The sequence below is a fragment of the Populus nigra genome, chromosome 8 (assembly GCF_951802175.1).
Source record: "Populus nigra chromosome 8, ddPopNigr1.1, whole genome shotgun sequence".
In the NCBI taxonomy this organism is placed as follows: domain Eukaryota; kingdom Viridiplantae; phylum Streptophyta; class Magnoliopsida; order Malpighiales; family Salicaceae; genus Populus; species Populus nigra.
In genome coordinates, this window is record NC_084859.1 from 2,619,949 (window position 1) to 2,641,077 (window position 21,129).

The window sequence follows — 21,129 nt, forward strand, 5'->3', positions numbered from 1 at the left end:
GATCCCATCTGGCGATCCCCTTTAACCAGAACCAAAAAATCCTGTGTGGTTGGGCTAACCTGAGATCCCATCTGGCGATCCCCTTTAACCAGAACGATTATCTTGTGTGTGGTTGGGCTAACCTAAGACCCCATCTGGCGATCCCCTTTAACCAGAACCATTATTATATGTGTGGTTGGGCTAACCTGAGATCCCATCTGGCGATCCCCTTTAACCAGAACCAAAAAATCCTATGTGGTTGGGCTAACCTGAGATCCCATCTGGCGATCCCCTTTAACCAGAACCATTATCTTGTGTGTGTGGTTGGGCTAACCTGAGATCCCATCTGGCGATCCTCTTTAACCAGAACCAAAAAATCCTGTGTGGTTGGGCTAACCTGAGATCCCATCTGGCGATCCCCTTTAACCAGAACCATTATCTTGTGTGTGGTTGGGCTAACCTGAGACCCCATATGGCGATCCCCTTTAACCAGAACCAAAATTCTGTGTGTGGTTGGGCTAACCTGAGATCCCATCTGGCGATCCCCTTTAACCAGAACAAAAAAAATCTATGTTTGAAACCCCAATCAACCTGGAATCCCATCTGGCGATTCCCTTTTACAAAAGCTGAAATATGAGACCCCTTCTAGCAATCTCCTTTAATCAAATCCAAAATATGAGATCCCTTCTGGCGACCTCCTTTAACCAAAACTGAAATATGAGATCTTTTCTGGCGACCTCTTTTAAGCAAAACCAAAAACTATGTTTGTAGCTCGGTCAACCTGGAATCCCATCTGGCGATTCCCTTTAACCAAAGCTGAAATTGGTGTCGTTCTTCCTGATGGCAGGGTTTGAACCTTTCATTTTCTTTTAAAAATTTCCTAATAGGTTCTCCTCACTTTATTGTTGTTCCAGAATCAAAACCGTGATTCCTTGTTATCATCAACTCAATGATCCTTTCTTCATCCACAATCTTATTGAATTAAGGATTCCTCCTGTAACAATTCAAAACATATATGCAATGATTTATGATTTGATGTCATGCATGCATTCTTACCTGGTTTTGAAACATAGGTCCCACCACTCTCCCTTGACATGAGCTTGCTTGTGAAGTCATATGCTGGATTCATTTCTCGTACTGCCACCTTTTACCTATCATATCTTTGAGAAAAAAGTCTTCGACTTTTTACAAGTAGCTTTTTCAAAATGTATGGCTTGTCATTGCCTTCTTTGTCATGCTTTTGTCAAATGCTTTAACTTATCTTTTTCAAATCTACGGGCTCTCATCCCGTTTTAAAATCATGTAAAACTTTTCATGAAATATCTTTTATTGCCCCCAGTGTGGGGTGTGATCCTATTCCAGGTTTTATAAAGAAGAAAATCATTCCGGCTCAAACGGGACCACCCGCGATATACTCTTTAGAGAGTGAAGGGAAAATGAAATTTTCTCATTTCAAAATGCACATTGTTAGGCAATATAAACTCTGTTTTTTTTTTTATCTTGAAAGAAACTTATAGGTGATTGATCAATTCATTATGCTATCCAAAGACAGGGTTGTACTTCAGGGTTAACTTTGGTTTTTTTTTCTTAAATTTCATCTTTAACCGTTTTATGATACATTCCTTGTAATCACTCTACCTTGTTTAAAAAGTGCATGATCTTGTCATTTACTTATAGAAAAGATAGGCTCAAAGACAAACACAAAATCTAGCTGACATCATGAGCCTTGATTGTCAACTAGAGAAAATAAAAGCAAACCAAAAGCAATGACAAAAGCGTGCTAAGGCAAACAAAGTTGGTTTACATTTTGAAAAACTACTAGAGCTTTTTGGGTCACCCCGTTCTGGAACTTCTCACTCTGAGCCAACTTGCGCCCAAAGGTCTTGGAAGAGACTTTTTCTATTATCTGGACAGTTAGTTGTGGCAGTGCTTCATCTTCCTTCCCCACCTGTGTTTTCTTGTCATCTACTTCGATCTCACCTTCTTCATCATTGGCAATTCTTGACCGAGGTTTTTCAACCCTTTATCCACTATTAGTTGCGGTATGACTAGGTAGTGAATTTGAATCAACATTGGGTTTGTCTTCGAATGATACCCATCCTATCTTAATAAGCTCCAACAACTTCCTCTTGAAAGCGTAGCAGGTTTCAATCCCATGCCCGGGATTACCAGCATGGTACTCGCAAGTCAACTCGGGCTTGTACCAGATTGGGAATGGTGGCTGCAGTGGTGGTGCGGGGATAGGAGCTATTTGTCCAATGCTTAGTAGTTTGGCATACACGTCCTTCAAAGGCATGGGTAATGGCGGTAGTGGTTCTGAGATGTATCTTGTGTTTGGTCTTTGATAGTTGTTTTGTTTGTTTGACTGATTATTTGCTTGATTAGAGGAAAAAGGTTTGTTAAAGTTTATGTGGGCAACATGAGAGGTAGGTATTTGTGGGTTAAGTGAATCCACTATCTTGCCCTTGGACCCACCTTCGAAGTCGTAAATGTGACCTTCCATTTTTCTTCCAATAAAACCCTTCGTCTCCAATGGCTCAGCTATACGTCCAGCTTTAATCCCTTGCTCTATTCTTTCAGCTATACGCACCGCATCGTAGAAATGCTGAGATGAGCTACCCATTAGATGCTCATAATATGGTGCTTTGAAGGTATTGGCAAACAAGGTCACCATCTCCGTTTTTATCAAAGGGGGTTGGACATGCATTGCCTCATCCCTCCACCTTTGCGCATAGGCCCTTACCGACTCTTGGCTTCTTTTCTCCATTGACATTAGACTTGTTCGATCAGGAGCGATTTCCATGTTAAACTTGTACTGTTTAAGGAAAGCCTCCACCAAGTCTCTCCAGCTCCTGATCCTGACACTGTCTAACCTCATGTACCAACTCAAAGCGGATCCTGCGAGGCTATCTTGAAAGAAATAAATTAGCATCTTATCATCGCGGATTACTTCTGCCATTTTATTACAGTATGATCGAAGGTGAGTGTTTGGGCATTCCAAACCAGTATACTTAATGAACTCTGGTATTCGAAAATCTTTTGGCACCACGATGTTTGGTACCAAACATACTTCGGCTGCTCGCATAGGGTCAAACCAGTCATTACCCTCAACTGCCCTTAATCTTTCTTCCAGAGCAAATAGCTTGTCTTGGTCCATCAAACTGGGAGACCTATTATCCGGGATTCCCTTCGCTGTTAAGTCCACAGTGATTGGAGCGTGAGTTGGCTGGATAGGGGTGATAGGCACAAAATGTTGTTCATTGGCCGAGTTTGCCCCCTGGTTTTGAGTTGCTTGAGGGATGTGAGCTGTTGGCGCTCCTTCAGGTTGTTGTGCTGATGTTCCCTCCCCATTCTTAGCTCTTAAAAGCTGCTCGAGTAAGTCGGTTAGCCGAGAAACTTCATTTTTTACAGACTCCAACTCGGTCTGATAATGTGACTCTAAGTGAGCTCTTTCTTCGTTCTCCATTCTTGATCTAGATTGGGTCTGGCGGACTTTGGATGTGGGACCTATGTTTCACCATATGATAAATTATAAAAAAATGTGTGATGAAATATGATGCACATGCGATGTGAACTGATTCATGCCTTTTGTAATAAGCAAGATTTCTAAGTCGAACTGATTGTTGTAAAAGAAGATTTGCCAAGTTCTTATCATGGTAGATTACTAGAACACATTAGAAAGAAAGATAGGTATTTAGTCATGATTTCATATAAAAAAAAACCTAGATTGATGAATCTAACATTATTAATCCTGATGCAAATGAAAGTAAGATATATACCCTAAGGACAAGCTCTAATCATTATGTGAGAATAGGCAGTTTTTCTATCTGGTCTTGAAGGGTCTCATATCTGCCCAGTGACGTTCTTCGTAAAGATAGTATGGGGGCGTTGCAAGGAACAGTTAAGGTACGTATACCCACCATTACCAAGCAGGCACTCAGATATGAGTTGGGTGTTTCACGCATCTGAACCCTGACCAATAGTCATAGGGCAAATCGCTAATCCCCCACCTAACTTAAAGCTTGTGTGTGCTTCTTAAAATCAAAGTATTGTGATGCATGTGACAGTTCTATAAGATGCATGAGACAGTTCTATACAAATGCATGAACAATATGTGTAAAAATATTTAAAGCATATAAGCAGAAAACAAAAGACAAGGTATATTAAAAACACACGAAAACAAAAACAAATCAGACAAAAACAAAGCTTAGTCCACAAGGTCCCCAGTGGAGTCGCCATTCTGTCGCGGGTGCGCGGCGTCGCGGCGAGTATTCCACTTTAAAATCTAGGCAGGTGTGTATGGTATCTATCTGGGAAATATGGGGAGACAAGAAAATATTGTCTTTTTTTGTAGAAAATAGAATGGGAGTCGCCACCTAGTATTTTGGTCACTAGGAACCCTAACTGGTCTCAGAGATTGGGTACGGGGACTGGTTGCGTAAAGGGAAGGTATTAGCACCCCAAATACGCCTTATCTAAGGTAAGCTGCATTGTTTATTTGTCTGATAAAATTCAAGGTCTCGTTGTGTTTCCTAGTTGTTTGTCCGTCTATGGTTCAAGAAAAGTCCTCCTCAATAAGGAGGTCCTTATCTGATCGGGTAAAACCTAACCGTTCTAACACCTATATAAAAAAACCATATTTTTAATATCAGGAATACGTTTTACGTATAAATTCGTAATCCCAAATACTAAAAGAAGACAAAAAGATTTTTTTAGAATTTTTGAAATATTGGCCTAGTTCTCATGGCTTGAATAAACTGGTTATTAAAGCCAAAATGCATGCTAATACATATATTGTTTTGAAATTTCCTTTGTTGTGTGAAAATATGATGTTATAATATTTATATATATATATTGGAGAGACTAGGCCGTATGCATGAAAACAAAACATTTTTTTTTGAAGACTTGACTAAAACCGGGTATTTTAATACCGGATTTGTATCTTTACAGTATAAAAATACAAACCGATATTGGTCAAAATACAGTAATAAAATTACATAAAATCATATATTTATTGAAATAATTTTTTTCAAGAATTTTTGTTCGAACGGTCCAGACCCGGCCCAAAAGGAAACTGGGCCGAAATCAGCCCAACATAAATTGGGCCTACTTCCTACAGGGCTGGACTCAGCCCAGCCCAAAACCACATGACTGGTTACTATTCACTGTACAGGTGAACAGTAACCCGTTAATTAATTAGCCGGTTACTGTGCACATGCACAGTAACCGGGTAATTAAATTTGCAAAAGTGGAAAGAATGCAGAAGCTTACCTGATAGCTGACGGGCGAAGATGATGATGCTGCAGTCCTCCCGCACAAACGGTTATCACTGATTCTGGAGATGATGGCGAACGCTGGTAACACTGGTGTTGGTCTCTGTCTTTCTCTTCGTCTCCTTTCTTGTTACCGATTCCTTGCTCTGCTGCCGCTGGTTCTTGCGGATGGTGTTGTAGAAAGGTGAAGCTGATGGTGATGTGTTTTCTTCTTATTTTTCTCACGCCGGGTTCTTCTTGCTTGGTCTGGCTCCTGTGTGTTTTTTCAGCCTTTATTCCCTCATGTTGCCCCTGTTTCTCCTTTTTCTTGTTCGTTCTTCCTCTGTTTATTTTTTTATGTGTGTTTTTCTTTCCCTTCTGCCTCCTGTCTCTAACGTCTCCCCCCGCTGTTCGCTTGGCTGAAGGGTTTGTGGCTGCTGTGATGAGTTGGTTCCGGTGGTTGCAGCGGTGGAGTTGGAGGAAGACGGTGTCGGTTTCCTGTGGCAGAGGAAGAAAGAAGAAGAAGAAAAATCTGCAGAAATTGGGCGAAAATGCTGGTTTTTTTGGCTGACTTTGGACCTGAATTTCTCCCCCCCAGATCATCAAATCCGACTCTATTTATAGGAAGTGGAAGAGGGCAATCTTGTCTACGTTGTGGAAAAATTACAGCCCTTGATTTAGTTGGGAAGCATCTCAACCGTTGGCTCAAAGTGTGCACCTCGAGCTGCCAAATTTGGCAGCTCCAGGCTGTGAACTGCCCGAGGTGGCCACTTCGGGCCAATGAACGGACCTGTTTCAAACTTTTTCGACCCGACCGGACCATTCTCCGGGATAAAGGGGGTTCATGTGGATATGTTGGTGCATTCGTTGTCGGATTTGAGGGCCAAACGAGGTAGAAAACACGCTTGGAAGTCGGCTACTCGGGCTGCTCGGTGGGGAAGAAAATGAACAGTTCCTGCCCAAAAAATGCAAAACGGCGCCGTTTTGCTAAAAATAGGGATTTCTTTGCCAATTTTCAATCTAGTCCTCCGACTTTCAGTTTCGTTCAATATTATTTCCTAATTGACCCTAAAACTTCTGATTTGATGCAATTTAGTCCCGGCGTAACTTCATCTTCGGCCCCAGAGTTACGCGCCTTTTCCAATTTGGTCCTTGGTTTCGGATTTCTTTAATTAAGTCCCTAATTGGCCCTTAAACTTCAATATGCATGCAATTAGGCCCTTGATTTAACCAAATCAACTCTCAAAAATTATAATTTGACCCCAGAACTTTAATTTCTTCCAATTAAAGCCTAAATTGACTTAAAACTCAATTTTCCTTGCAATCAAAACCTCTATAAATTCAAATAAACCTTCAATAAAATCCAATTGAGTCCATAAACATCCAATTTTGGCCCATTTCTCTTCAAATTAAATTTTCTCCTCAGACAAATATATACGGTAAAATCACTCCTTGCATTTATGAACCTCCTTAATCAATTTTTTCTGATTCTTTCTGAGCGCTCCCACCTTTTATTATTTTTTCTAAATTCTTCTGGCTATATATTTTTATTTTTGTGGGGGGGACCCAAAAATGGGTTACAACAGTTTGTATTGTTTCTTTGAGTGATTAATACAAACCAGTAGCTCCATGGAGTAGGCAGGTTGCCGAACCACGTAAATTGATGTGTGTTTGAGTTCTGGAATTACCCAACAACTGGTATCAGAGCTTGTTCTTGAAAAAGAGGGTGTTTGATCCAAACTCAAAAATCAAAGTTCTCCAAACGTGTTGTTGACATTACCATCGCGTAGAGGAAGAAGAGACGAATTCACTAGTGAAAACCCGGCGAACAACCGACGTCCTGCATGCCCTCACGCGCCAACACGCGCCGACGACAACATTGCCCACGCGCGACCAATCGCGCCACGCTCTCCACGCGTCGTCTTCACCTGATTGCCTGCAACTGAACCGGGTTGACCCGCCACGCCAGCAGCCAGTCAGCAGCCACGCCAGCAATCTTGCACAGTCATCCGCCACGTCATCAGACCAGTCAGCAGACATGTCATCACCTGCCACGTCAGTCAAAATTACGCGTGCATTTGCCACGTTAGCAAAAGTGGGTCCCGGTTGGCCTACGTGGATGCCACGTCATCTGGACACGTCAGCAAAAGTGAGGTGATTGTTAAGATCTGAGCCATCCGAAGTCCGATTTGGGTGATCTCAGTGTCCTTTCCAATATTTTTTGCCGTTCCGGACACATCTGTAAGGTCAGATTTGACAAATTCAAATCGGAGACACATTAAATATGGCAGATGAAATAAAGGCTGCGGGAATTGAAAAATTTGATGGAACAGATTTTGGATATTGGAAAATGCAAATTGAAGACTATTTATATGGGAAGAAACTTCATCTTCCTCTGTTGGGGAGCAAACCAGAAAATATGCCAGAAGAAGATTGGTTGCTTCTTGATAGACAAGTTTTGGGTATTATCCGGCTATCCTTATCAAGAAGAGTTGCTCACAATGTTACAAAAGAAAGATCCACTGCAAGACTAATGGAAGCTTTGTCTGGGATGTATGAGAAGCCCTCGGCAAACAATAAAGTGCACTTGATGAAGAAGTTGTTCAACCTAAAAATGACAGAAGGCACCTCCGTCACACAACATCTCAACAACTTTAATACCATCACAAATCAATTGTCATCTGTAGAGATTGAGTTTGATGATGAGATCCGTGCACTCATTTTGCTAGCTTCACTTCCAAGCAGTTGGGAAGGTATGAGGACAGCCGTGAGCAACTCAGCTGGAAAATCCAAACTGAAATATGATGACATCCGAGACTTGATTTTAGCTGAAGAAGTGCGAAGGAAAGACTCATGTGAAAGTTCAAGTTCAGGATCAGCTCTCAACATTAACACTCGAGGGAGGAGACAGGATATAGGCTTATCCAGAGGCAGATCCAAATCAAGATACAGAAGTAAAAGCAAGTCTGGACCCAGAAAGCAGGTTGAATGTTGGAATTGTGGCAAACCTGGTCATTTCATGAGGAATTGCACAAAACCGAAAAAACCTGAAGCTGACTCTGCAAACGCTACCACAGATGAGGTGCAAGACGCTTTGATTCTTGCTGTACAAAGTCCAATTGATGATTGGATTCTTGATTCTGGTGCTTCATTCCACTGTACACCACACCATGAGATGATGCAAAACTATGTTGCTGGAGATCACGGTGTAGTCTATCTGGCCGATGGACAACCAATGAAGATTGTGGGTATAGGAGAAGTGCAGATCAAGACAATGAATGGATCTACATGGAACTTGCAAAATGTAAGGCATGTTCCTGGACTAAAGAAGAAGCTGATCTCAGTCGGACAACTTGATGAGAGTGGTCATTCAATCCTTTTTTCTGGAGGTATGTGGAAGGTATCAAAGGGAGCAATGGTTTTGGCTCGTGGAAAGAAAACCGACACCCTGTATATGACCACAAGATTTGCAGACATTATTGCCTCTACTGAAGCAGAAGAGCAAGCACAGCTATGGCACTGTAGACTCGGCCATATGAGTCAAAAGGGGATGAAGATACTTCAGTCGAAGGGAAAACTGCCAGAGCTTAAAAATGTTGATCTAGACATTTGTGAAAGCTGTGTTCTTGGAAAACAGAAGAAGCTTAGTTTCTTAAAGGTTGGCAGAGCCTTAAGACCAAGAAAGCTAGAACTGGTGCACACAGATTTATGGGGACCTTCTCCAGTAGCATCTCTTGGAGGTTCTCGGTATTACGTGACTTTCATTGATGATTGCAGCAGAAAGGTATGGGTCTACTTTCTGAAAAATAAATCTGATGTGTTCGAAACATTCAAGAAGTGGAAGGCTATGGTTGAGAATAAATTAGGTTTAAAGTTGAAATGCTTAAGATCTGATAATGGAGGAGAATACATTGATGGAGGTTTCAAGGAGTATTGTGTTGTTAATGGTATCAGAATGGAAAAGACCGTTCCAGGCACACCACAACAGAATGGCATTGCTGAACGAATGAACCGGACCATCAATGAACGAGCTAGAAGCATGAGGTTGCATTCAGGGCTACCTCAAACATTTTGGGCTGACGCAGTTCATACTGCAGTTTACTTGATCAACCGTGGACCATCAGTTCCTTTGGAGTTCAGATTGCCCGAGGAAGTATGGAGAGGAAAAGAGGTACAAATCTCTCATTTAAAGGTCTTTGGGTGTGTTTCCTATGTGCATATAGATTCTGATGCTCGCAACAAGCTAGATGCCAAATCCAAGAAATGTTTCTTCATCGGCTATGGAGATGAAGAATTTGGATTTCTGTTCTGGGATGATCAGAACAGGAAGATTATTAGAAGCAGGAACGTGATCTTTAACGAGAAAGTTTTGTACAAAGACAAATCAAGTGTAGAAACATACATGGTTGATTCAAATACAAGTCCACAAAAATCTGAATTCATAAGATTAGAAGGCCTTCCTGATGTTACCGAGCAGAACAAAACTCAAGAGTCTTTACAAGACGATTCAAGCACATCTGTACCCACCACTACACAAGAAGATGCAGAGCCAAGTGAACCAATTGTTTATGTTCGCAGGTCTTCAAGGACTGTAAAGCGCCCACAACGGTTCACACTTCTACTGAATTATATTTTGCTGACAGATGGTGGTGAGCCGCTAAGTTATGAAGAATCCTTACAAGATGGAAACTCAAGCAAGTGGGAGTTAGCCATGAAGGATGAGATGAGTTCGTTGCTGAAGAACAAGACCTGGGAGCTGACCACACTACCTGAAGGAAAGAAGGCTTTGCAAAACAAGTGGGTCTACAGAGTAAAGACTGAGCATGACGGAAGCAAACGGTTCAAGGCAAGACTTGTTGTAAAAGGGTTTCAACAAAAGAAAGGGATTGACTACTCTGAGATATTTTCTCTAGTTGTGAAGCTCACAACAATCAGAGTTGTTCTGGGGATAGTAGCAGCAGAGAATTTACATCTTGAACAATTAGATGTAAAAACAGCTTTTCTTCATGGAGAATTGGAGGAAGACATTTACATGCAACAACCAGAGGGGTTTGAAATACCAGGAAAGGAGAACCAAGTCTGCAAGCTAAAGAAAAGCCTATACGGTTTGAAGCAAGCTCCAAGACAGTGGTACAAGAAGTTTGACAACTTCATGTGTAGTTCGGGATACACAAGATGCCAGGCTGATCACTGTTGCTATGTCAAACATTTTGACAACTCCTACATCATTCTACTATTATATGTGGATGATATGTTGATTGCAGGATCCAACATTGAGGAGATTGACAAGCTAAAACAACAATTGTCAAAACAGTTTGAAATGAAGGATCTGGGAGCTGCTAAACAAATACTTGGCATGAGAATCATCAGAGATCAAGACAAAGGCATACTACAGCTTTCACAAACAGAGTATGTCAAGAAAGTTCTCAGCAGGTTTAGTATGGATAATGCTAAACCAGTAAGTACACCTCTGGGGAATCATTTCAAGCTCAGCAAAGACCAGTCACCAAAAACTGAGCTAGAATGTGGATACATGGATAAGATTCCATACGCCTCAGCAATCGGCTCTTTGATGTATGCTATGGTCTGTACCAGACCCGATATTGCCCATGCAGTGGGAGTTGTAAGCCTATATATGAGTAATCCTAGAAAGCAGTATTGGGAGGCGGTGAAATGGATCATGAGATACTTAAAAGGTTCATCGGAGACATGTCTCACCTTCACAGCTGGTGGTTTGAAACTTGAAGGTTTTGTAGACGCTGATCTAGCAGGAGATGTTGATAGCCGAAAGAGCACTACAGGATATGTATATACTCTAGGAGGTACTGCTGTTTCCTGGAGTTCTACCTTGCAAAAGATCGTCGCTCTTTCAACAACAGAAGCTGAATATGTTGCAGTCTCAGAATCTGCAAAAGAGATCGTATGGCTGCAGAGTTTTCTGAAAGAATTGGGCAAGATGAATGGAAAGGGTACTTTGTATAGCGACAGTCAGAGTGCAATCTTCCTTGCCAAGAATCCAGCATTTCACTCCAGGACTAAGCATATTCAGATCAAATATCACTTCATTCGACAATTGCTAGACGATGAAGAACTAATGCTAGAAAAGGTCTGTGGAAGCAAGAATCCAGCTGACATGTTAACCAAATGAGTTACACTTGATAAACTGAAGTTGTGTAAAACTTCAGTTGGCCTTCAAGGATAAAAGATGATTTCATTGTTTGTCTCCAAGTGGGAGATTGTTAGCAAGTGGAAGACAAACGATGTCCCACCATATGCAAGTGGGAATACCTAATCTCCCACTTGACACATGGTGGAGGACATAATCAATGGCATAAATCATTGCATGATTTATGCCTCTTCACTCCCATATATATATACATATGTATGCTCATTGAAGAGCTGGAGAGAAGAAGACATTGAAAGTGTAAAAACACAGAGAGAACAGAAGAAGAAGAGAGAGCAGTAGAGAGAGCTTGAGTGAGTAGAGTTGAGTTGAGAAGAGTTTTCTCCTCCTCCTTTGTTTGTATTGTTTCTTTGAGTGATTAATACAAACCAGTAGCTCCGTGGAGTAGGCAAGTTGCCGAACCACGTAAATTGATGTGTGTTTGAGTTCTGGAATTACCCAACAATTCCTTCATAACAAGTCCTGGTTGATATGAGCAGCACTTTTACCTTGCTACTTGCATTGTTAAATGTTTAATCAATGTTTGGTGTATATCTACTTTAAGCTTTCTATGAATATATAATATATCTTCTCCTTTGATCTAACTAGATGTTTTTAAAACACAAGGCAGATTTTTATGATTTTCTTCCTTTTGGTCATTAAATTTTCTTAAAAGGGGCTTTGGTTTGATTCCAACAAGCTGCGGGCAAATCTTCAGCGTTTAGACAGGCAGCCTCATGAGCAAAAGAAAGACAATGTGCGACCACTCCAAGCTTCTCGTTGCTCCCCTGTTCCGATTAGAAACAGAGATTCAAGAAGCTATGCTACTGTCCTGAGACAAGAGTTCCAACGAAATCTAGTGTAAGTTCCAAGACACTCTTTTTCCAGAAAATCATTCCTCTGCTTTGCATAAAGGGATCCATGAATCTGTAGAAGAGGAAGCTGTATGGTTAGGATATAGTCTTGTTGGGTCAATTAAAGAGGGTGTGAATTAACGTAGGCCCGGTTTCACTATGCAATAGAGACATTAAAGATAAATCAGGAAGAGGAAAAGAAGCCTCAATCGCTCAACATGAGTGTTTGAAGTGGCTCGACTCAAAGAAACCAAATTCAGTTGTTTATATTTGCTTTGGAGGCATGGTAAACCTCACTGCCTCTCAACTTAAGGAGATTGCAGCAGATCTCGACGCTTCTGGGCATCAATTTATCTGGGTAGTTAGAAGAGACAAAAGGAGTCAAGAAGACAAGGGAGATCGTTTACCTGAAGGATTTGAGGAAAGAATGGAAGGCAAAGGGCTAATTATCAGAGGAAGGGCACTCCAAGTTTTGATTCTTGATCATGAAGCAATAGGTGCATTTGTGACTCATTGAGGATGGAACTCAACTCTTGAAGGCATAAGGCCAATATTTTCTGAGCAATTCTATAATGAAAAGTTAGTGACTGATGTTTTAAAAACTAGAGTTGTTGGAGTTAAGGAATGGTTTAGAGTGCATGGAGATCATGTTAAAAGTGAAGCTGTAAAGAAGGCAATCACTCAAATTATGATGGGTAAAGAAGCAGAGGAAATGAGGAGTAGAGCAAAGAAGCTAGGACAAACGGCCAGAAAGGCTGTTGAAGAAGGTGGATCTTCTTGCTCCGATTTCAATGCTTTGATAGAATAACTGAGGTGGGGTCGCTGTTGAAACAAAGGCAAATATAAGCGTTGTCACACAGGCAAAGAATATTTTGTTTCTACTTAGTAGTGGTTTTGGGAATGTATTTTCAGACAAGTCTTGAGAGTTGAAAGAGTAATCACACCCAATAGTTCGGGAATGAGAAGTCCAGCTTATATATTTAGCCCAAATAACTAATCATATAGAAAGGCTGAGCTTAGAGACAGTACACTACAAATTAAGTACCCAATAGCTTGACATACAATCATAACAAATTCATCTTCTAAAGTTGGAGAACTTGCGAAAACTAGCCACCACAAAATAGTAGCAAGTATCTATGCAGTCTTCGATGAAGTACAACCACCTGCACATACACCGAAACTGATGTAGAAAAACTCCATGTCTATGGAACCATCATCTCCTTGTTCATCATCAGGCACTCGTTGTGACGACACTGCTTCCTCACTACAATTGTTTCGCAATGGAGGTCCACACAAGAAAGGATTTCCTTCGTAACAGCTTTCATCGAAGGTCCCAAACTGATATTTTCTCTCGGGTGTCCTACCTGACAAGTTATTGTGCGCCACACTAAAAACTTCCAGTGTGGTAATTTTAGTAAGCTGTGGCGGGATGACACCATTCAAGTTGTTGTAAGAAAGATCCAAGCTCTCAATCTGTTTTAAGTTTGAGAATGTTACAGGGATAGATCCAATGAGATTGTTGTGCGATAAGTTTAAAGACAATATCTTACTTAAGTTTCCAAATTCTGGTGGGATTACTCCTATGAAATTGTTATTAGACAGATCAATACCAGACATGAAGCTGAGAATTTTCCCCTTGTAACCATAATTCATATTTTTAGTTGTAAATGCTATCACTTCTTCTGTAAAGTTAAGCCATAAACCCTTTCTCAAGTTGTCCATGCTATCCATTAGCGGTGGACCCAATGTTTCATAATAAGCTTTTCCTATGGACATTGATAAAAAACCAATTTTAGTATCCACTATTGCTTTCTGGGAACTTTCCTTCAAAGTAAGATTGCCCAAACAGGAGGGTAGTGGACCAGAAAGCTGGTTTTGTGAAACATCCAAAATGCTTAATTGTTCTGAACAGGGAGATCACCATCAAAGAGATTATCCCTCAGAAGAAGAACACTCAATGATGAAAGATTGCCAATCCAGTTTGGAATGGAGTCGGTAAAGTTGTTATCTCGAAGATCCATCGTAACAAAGAAAGAGCTGTTATAACATCCGTATTTTAATGGACCGCTCAATATATTTTTGGATAGATGAATATGGGTTATTTGTGGTGGATTGAAACAAGATGGCATATTTCCAGACAAGTTGTTCTCAGAAAGGTCCAAATATTCAAGCTGGTCAAACTTACAAAAGTCTCTTGGGATCGGACCCTTAAAATGGTTTTTGGACAAATCAATTGCTCCAAGACTCGTAAAATTAACAAAGCTCCTTGGAAGCATGCCTGAAAATTGATTGTTACTCAAGTCCAATACACTCCACAGTTTCCACCCATATAATGGAAAATCTGATATCTGACCCCAAAAGTTGTTACGACTTAGGTAGAGAAAAGCCAGGCTAGAAGAATTGAACATCGAGGTCGGTAATTGCCCACCCAAATTGTTGTTTGATAGCTCGAGAACCCATATTGTTGTTAGTTGTTCTAGTTTTACTGTAGACAATTGATTGTTGGATAAATCTAAAAATGAAAGAGAGCTAATATTTCCTAAACAAGAAGGAATATAACCTGTGAATCCATTCTTAGCCATCTTTAAGATCCACATATTTGGAAAGATCAAACAAATATCTTTTGGAATTTGACCATTCATGCTGTTGGTGGATATATCTAATTCGGTCATATTCGGATATGGGTGATCTAGCAACTGCAAAGTACCAACAAAGGAGTTCTCGCTCAGATATAGTTGCTCCATTCGTGTATTGTTCTTAAGCAACCACGATGGAAACATTCCGGCGATGTTGTTGTGGGAGAGATCAAGGGTTCTTAAGTCGTATTGGTAATAGAGGAAGTCGGGAATTTCTACATTGAGTGCTTCCGATGTTGGACTACTTGACAAGCGGAAAAAGACTAGTTGGAACTTTGGAATCAAATTATCAACGCCAGCAGGTTCCATTACTAGTCTGTTGTTCTCACTGGAGAAGAACTTGAGGCTTGAGTGGTTCATGAAAGGTTTCATTGAAGTAGGAAATTCAAAGAGGTTATTTGATAGTGAGAGGAATTCAAGGGATATGAGGTTGGTAAGAGGACCACATGCAATATTTCCAGTAAACTGGTTATCAGAAACATCTAATAGTTGTAGAGATGACAAGTTTCCCAAACAATCTGGGAGTGAACCTCCAAAATTATTTCTAGCGAGATCTAACTGCTTTAGATTCTTCAATTCACACCAACCAGTACAATTTATCTCGAAACAGTCAAAACAATATTGAAAGAATCTTTTATTGATGATGTAATTATAGGCGGATGGAGAGTTGTTAATTTACCTTGAGCGGGTAGGGTGTCATGGAGGTCACATTCAGCAACAGACAAAACTTTAAGAGCAGGCAATGCTCTAGTGTTCTGGAGAAAGTTTACTGGGAGAGAAGTATTATCTAGATACAATTCTTCAAGGGTGCTTGAATTGAAGAAAGTTCCTGTGAAAAAGAAAGAAGAAGAGATATGATGAAAATAGTGGTGGTACAGAATAGTCATTGCATTCAATGTTATTAATTAAGATTTTAAGAAACTAAACTATGATTAACCTTGACTTAAATTAGTATCCTTGAGAGATAGGGTCTTCAGGGATGGCAATGACTGCAGGAATTCCAGCTTCCTTAAACCTGTGATGTGTAGAATTGAAAACAGGCAATCAAGTAAGTAGTGAAACTAAGTGTGATCTTGATCGAGTTTTTAAACCTATGATAAAGAAATGAAGCATGCTGAGATTTCAAAAGGTATTGTTAAGAAATGAAGTAAATAATAGAAGATGCCAAGAGATATTCACAACTTTACCATTGACAGTCGTCGATCCTAGCAACATGTTGCCTGATAAATTTAAAGACTTGAGAGAAGAAAGTCCATGCAGATGTGAGAAAATGTTGTCGTTGAATATATTATAGCTCAGGTCCAGGTTCTCGAGTTTCCCCAGATGTGATGATATGATCTCAAAACCTGCAAGAGAGTTGTTTCTAAGAGTAAGTCATAATCCATGGCAAGTTGAAATCCGTTCGTAACTTAATTCCTCTATCTATATAGTTAGTAAGATGCTTAGTTGTCACTAATTTAGTAATTATAATTTGTTCCTAACTGCCTCTGTTTTCTAGCAACTACTTTCCCAATTTTATCGTTTTATTCTCAAAGTCCAAATATTTTATCCATAATCGTTTTACTCTCTCGTTGGCTGTCTAGTGATTTGTATTGGATAGTTTTTTTTTAATTGATGTTAAGATCCAAGTTTTAATATTTATAATATTATAGGAGAGAGCTTCTTATTATGTTATTCAAACTCAAATGCATTAAGGTCCAAGTTTTAATAATTATAATATTCCAAGTGCCTCTTTAAGCAGATAGAAAGTCGTCGTCATTTTTGTTGATAAAGAAACAATATAATTAAGAGAATGTCATGTGAAGCATTTAGGTAGAAACTGTGTATTATACCTGATCCTGTCAGCTGATTGCCTGATAGATCCAAAGATTTGAGGGATGAAAACCCAGTTAGGGATGAAAAAATGCTATTGTTGTATTGATTAAACCTTAGATGAAGGTTCTCCAGCTTTTTCAACCTTGATGACAAGTCTTTGAAACCTGCATGATGTTTCTCAAAAGCATATTGGAAGAAGAAAAGAAAAGGTTTCGAAGCTAAATAATTAAAAGGTTACCATAGAAGCTACCTCCAGATCCAGCTGTCAGCTGATTGGCTGAAAGATCCAAAGACTCGAGAGTGGAAAGGTTACCATTGAAACATGACGAAATGCTTTTATCATTATTAAATCGGTTTTCACTTAGGTCAAGATTGCTCAGTTTTGATGATAGGACTTGGAAGCCTGGAAGAGAATCATCAAAGCAAGATAATTGACATTAAACACCAACCAACCAACCTTCATTTATTTTATTATTATAATTAAGTGCACAAACATTGAACTTACCTTCATTCTCCAAGCAACCAACCAATCCATTCCATCCCAAATCAAGACTTTGCAATTCTTTGAAAGGCTGAAACAAAGATGCGTTGAGAACCCAATCGCCCAAGCGGAAATCCCTTGCACTAAAAAGAGAGAGTTTGATCACTCGCCTAGTAGTGTTATCACACTCGATCCCAGGCCACTCACAACAATTACTACTGTCCACCCAATATTTCAACTAAAAGCCATCCAACCCTCTCCTCCTCCAAACATCCATAACCCTCTCCTCCTCCAAACATCCATAACAACGACCATGCCATTCGCCAACCAAAGTCAATAATGCTAGCAACATCCAATTAAGCCCCCCATTCTTTTCATCATCATCTTAGATAATTTTATCAACTACTACGTAGAATATTGTTGTTTGTTATGTGCCTTTGGTCCTATTTATACTACACTTTGGCCATTTCCATGATTTGAGATGTTTTCTTTATTTCATTTCTTTTTGGAATATTTTTGGATTTTAATATTATTTTATTTTATTGTTTAGCACTTATTCTATTTGCATTTAATTATATTTTGGTTACTAATTATCCGATTTATATATATAAAAAAAATTGTTGCAATACTTTAATATTGTTGCAGTATTCCCTGTGATTCCGTATAAGATCTTTTTAACTTTAATAATTATACTTTTCTCGTCATAATTTAGAATCATTTAAGAGCCTACTTGCATGGTGTCATCACTATCATAAATATAATTAAATGCATAAATTATCAATAACAATAAACTTGGAATAATTATAAATCTTATCCCTGTGGATTGTGTGGCTATATATAGTATTGTTTACAAAAACTTCAAATATATATATATATATATATTTTTTTTTTTTTTTCAATCTAGTCAAAGATATACCATTTATATTAGAATGAGAAGTCTAATTAATTTCTCTAGTTTTCTCCCTAATTATAAAATAAATCTGGTTTTTCAAGTCCAGATTTTAAGATAAAAGGAATTTATTTCTTGAAATTAATGCATTAAACAAAATTAAAATATTTTAAAAAAATTAAAATAGCAGTAAAAGTAAATTGAGTTTTTGATTGAAGTGTAAACTAGTGGTAAATGAACAAAAAGAAACTTTATTGATTATCTAATGAGTTACTTCTCCAAAAAGAATATATATATTATTGAATATCTAATGGAAAGGATTCATGAAACTCCGCCTAATATATATATATATATATATATATATATATATATATATATATATATAAAAGAGAAATTGTCGATAATAGCAATCATTTTCTTATCTCTTGTATCATTCAAATCTTCCACAAATCTTAACTAATTGACATAATAACATAATATATTATTATTATTATTATTATTATTATTATTATAATATATATATATATATATATATATATATTAAAAAAAACTTGAGTTAACTCGTCAAGTCTATGATCAAGATCATGAGATCAAGATAAACAAACTCAATATTAAAAAAAAATTGAAGAAAAAAACTATAAAAACATATATGGTTTAATAATATTAATCAATTATTAAAATCTTTCATTTTATATGTATTAAAAATAACTATTATATCAATTTGTGAATGTTTCAACTTGGATGCAAATAGATGTTTAATTATATATGATATTTTTCTTAAAAAACCAAAGAAATTAAACATGGTTAGATTTAATAGCTAGATGAGGGTTTAGGTCATAGATGGGCTTAATACTCGAATTAAGATTTGGGTTATAAATCGAACAAATTAGCTTATTGACCTTTGTTAATAAAAAATAGTGTCATTTTAAGATTTGTTTTAGAAAAAATCAACATTGCATAGTTAAAAAAAATAAAATTAGTTTTTGACTGAGTTAACTAAGTTGTGGGTTGATTTATTTAGTCGATTAGGCTTGATTGAATCAATTCTTACTTGGTTTTTTCTAAATATAAATCGGGTCAAGTTTCATATTAAAATGTTAGGCTTGAATTAAATTTAATAACGCTGATTAAAACCACATTGTAGAAAATTTGAATTGCATAAAAGTAATTAACCAAAAACTTGTATTCCTTCTTATAAAGTTGAACCCATGTCAGTTTCTTTTAAGGAAAAATATGAATCAAAGGTTAACGCTAGGCAGCAAGCTTTGCATGACAATGACGGATAAAGAAGACTTGCTACTTTCTTTATGGGAATAACGTGTGGAAAATCATGCCTTAATTTTGATAGGGATGGCTCCGTCTGTTTATGCGGTTGTGGTTGAAATAAAATGCAGTAAACATGTGTTTGGTTATAGAAAAGAACATTGTTAACTATTTATGAGTCTCATCTTTTACTGTGTTGCAAACTCAATAATCATGAAGTATCATCCGGCTGCTTTTGTTTTAACAGTAAACAATAGATAACATATTTATACACATGCTAATTAATTAGCATGCACAGTAAACCAACTATATATCATGTGTTACAATCTAATTTTTTATTTTATTTTAAATAAAAAAATAAATTTGAGAATTAGATCAAAACAATACAGATTGAGAATTTAAGAACTAATAAAGATGTGATTATAAATTTAGATCTCCTATTTCTTTAGTTTTCTTCTTGGGCATAATCAAGGGCATGTGAAGCCCAATCCAGGTCATAAAAGAAACTGAGTCATTACAATTTTGATCGGCTCCAATTCGATTGAATCAGAACCTAACAAACATCGGTGTGGTATATAAATTAAGAACACATCACAGGGAATGTATAAAATGAAATTAATAAAAGAATCGGAGATCACCAAGCTTATATCCATCTACAATCTGGAACAAAATGGAATTACATTGCAGGACTTTGGTTTTTTAGATCAATTTTCTTCAGAGTTCACAGCTATGACAATAAGCTACCAAAGACAAACATGTTCTTGAAAAATTTGGTAAACAAACTTAAATTATCTGTAACATTTACAGACTCTGATGACTGATTGGTGAAACTTCATTTTTTTTAATCTGCAAGTCCAAGCAAGCACTAGGATTACTTACTGGTGAAAAATATTAATCTACAATTTACACTTGCTGATAACATGCATGTAGATATATATCTTATTGGTTGGGTTTTACAATTTAGACTTTCTTATAAAACCAGGAGTAAATCACATATAATACAGTTGGGTATTTTGGATCATTTTACTTCATAAACCATTTGCTCATTTTATATGTGAGGCCTTAATTTGCCTAGGGGCCATATGGTCCCCATAATAATTTTCTTAAATGAAAACAATTGTTAACTTTCATGTACACTGAATCAGCAGAGGGAAAGCTTGAAACCCTGTAGCAAAGATCTGAGATAGAAACTGCATCATGGGTTTTTGTTTTTCCTTTCTTCAAATTTTTGGCGAGAAAAAAGAGATCAGGATTGGTGATTCTGGAGCAAGAAGCCGTGGCCATGATTGCGGTGCAGGTGGTGCTCGAGAAACTGGCTTCCTTTGTAGCAGAAGAAACGCGTTTCTTGGGAGGAGTTAGAGGGGGAATCGTTGAACTACAGGATGATTTGTATAGCATGAAATCTTTCCTTCAGGATGCGGAAGAAAGGAGTGAGAGTGATCAAGGACTGAGAGATGTAGCTTACGATGCTGAGGACATTCTTGAAGAGTTCATGCTCCGGTTTGCTCCATCTCACGGGAGTGGTTTTATCCATTGTCTTCGCAATTCATATCGTTCCATCAGTAAATTAATAGACATGCCATCAACCTCCACATGGTTGGGTCATGTCTGGCCTAAATATTAATTTAAACTCTTTTTTAAGCTGAGATCGCCCAATCCTTTTTTAATCTAAGCCTGGCCCAGTTAGTTGGGTCATCCTAGCCCATATATATTTAATATATATTTAATTATAATATCTATATTATAATATTATTTAAAAAAAAATCAAAAATCCTTTCAAAAAATTTATGATTTCCT

The 21,129-nt window shown here is 38.1% G+C and overlaps 2 protein-coding genes across 2 annotated transcripts in view; both read right to left on the reverse strand.

Moving 5' to 3' along the window:
• Positions 1–15,932, reverse strand: part of LOC133701515 (cuscuta receptor 1-like) — an 86,067-nt gene extending 70,135 nt beyond the window's left edge. Inside the window, exons 1-2 of the mRNA XM_062125451.1 lie at positions 15,822–15,932; positions 15,564–15,713 (exon numbers count right to left, since the gene is read on the reverse strand). The gene's annotated coding sequence lies outside the window, so the exon portion shown is untranslated. The remainder of the gene's footprint in view (positions 1–15,563; positions 15,714–15,821) is intronic.
• Positions 13,383–17,500, reverse strand: LOC133701520 (cuscuta receptor 1-like). Its single transcript, XM_062125459.1, has 8 exons — positions 17,435–17,500; positions 17,205–17,271; positions 16,950–17,102; positions 16,717–16,863; positions 15,822–15,899; positions 15,564–15,713; positions 14,170–15,402; positions 13,383–14,014 (listed from the first exon to the last, which is right to left on the reverse strand). Exons 1-8 carry the CDS (start codon positions 17,498–17,500, stop codon positions 13,383–13,385), a joined length of 2,526 nt encoding a protein of 841 aa, XP_061981443.1.
• Between the last annotated feature and the right edge of the window lie 3,629 nt (positions 17,501–21,129).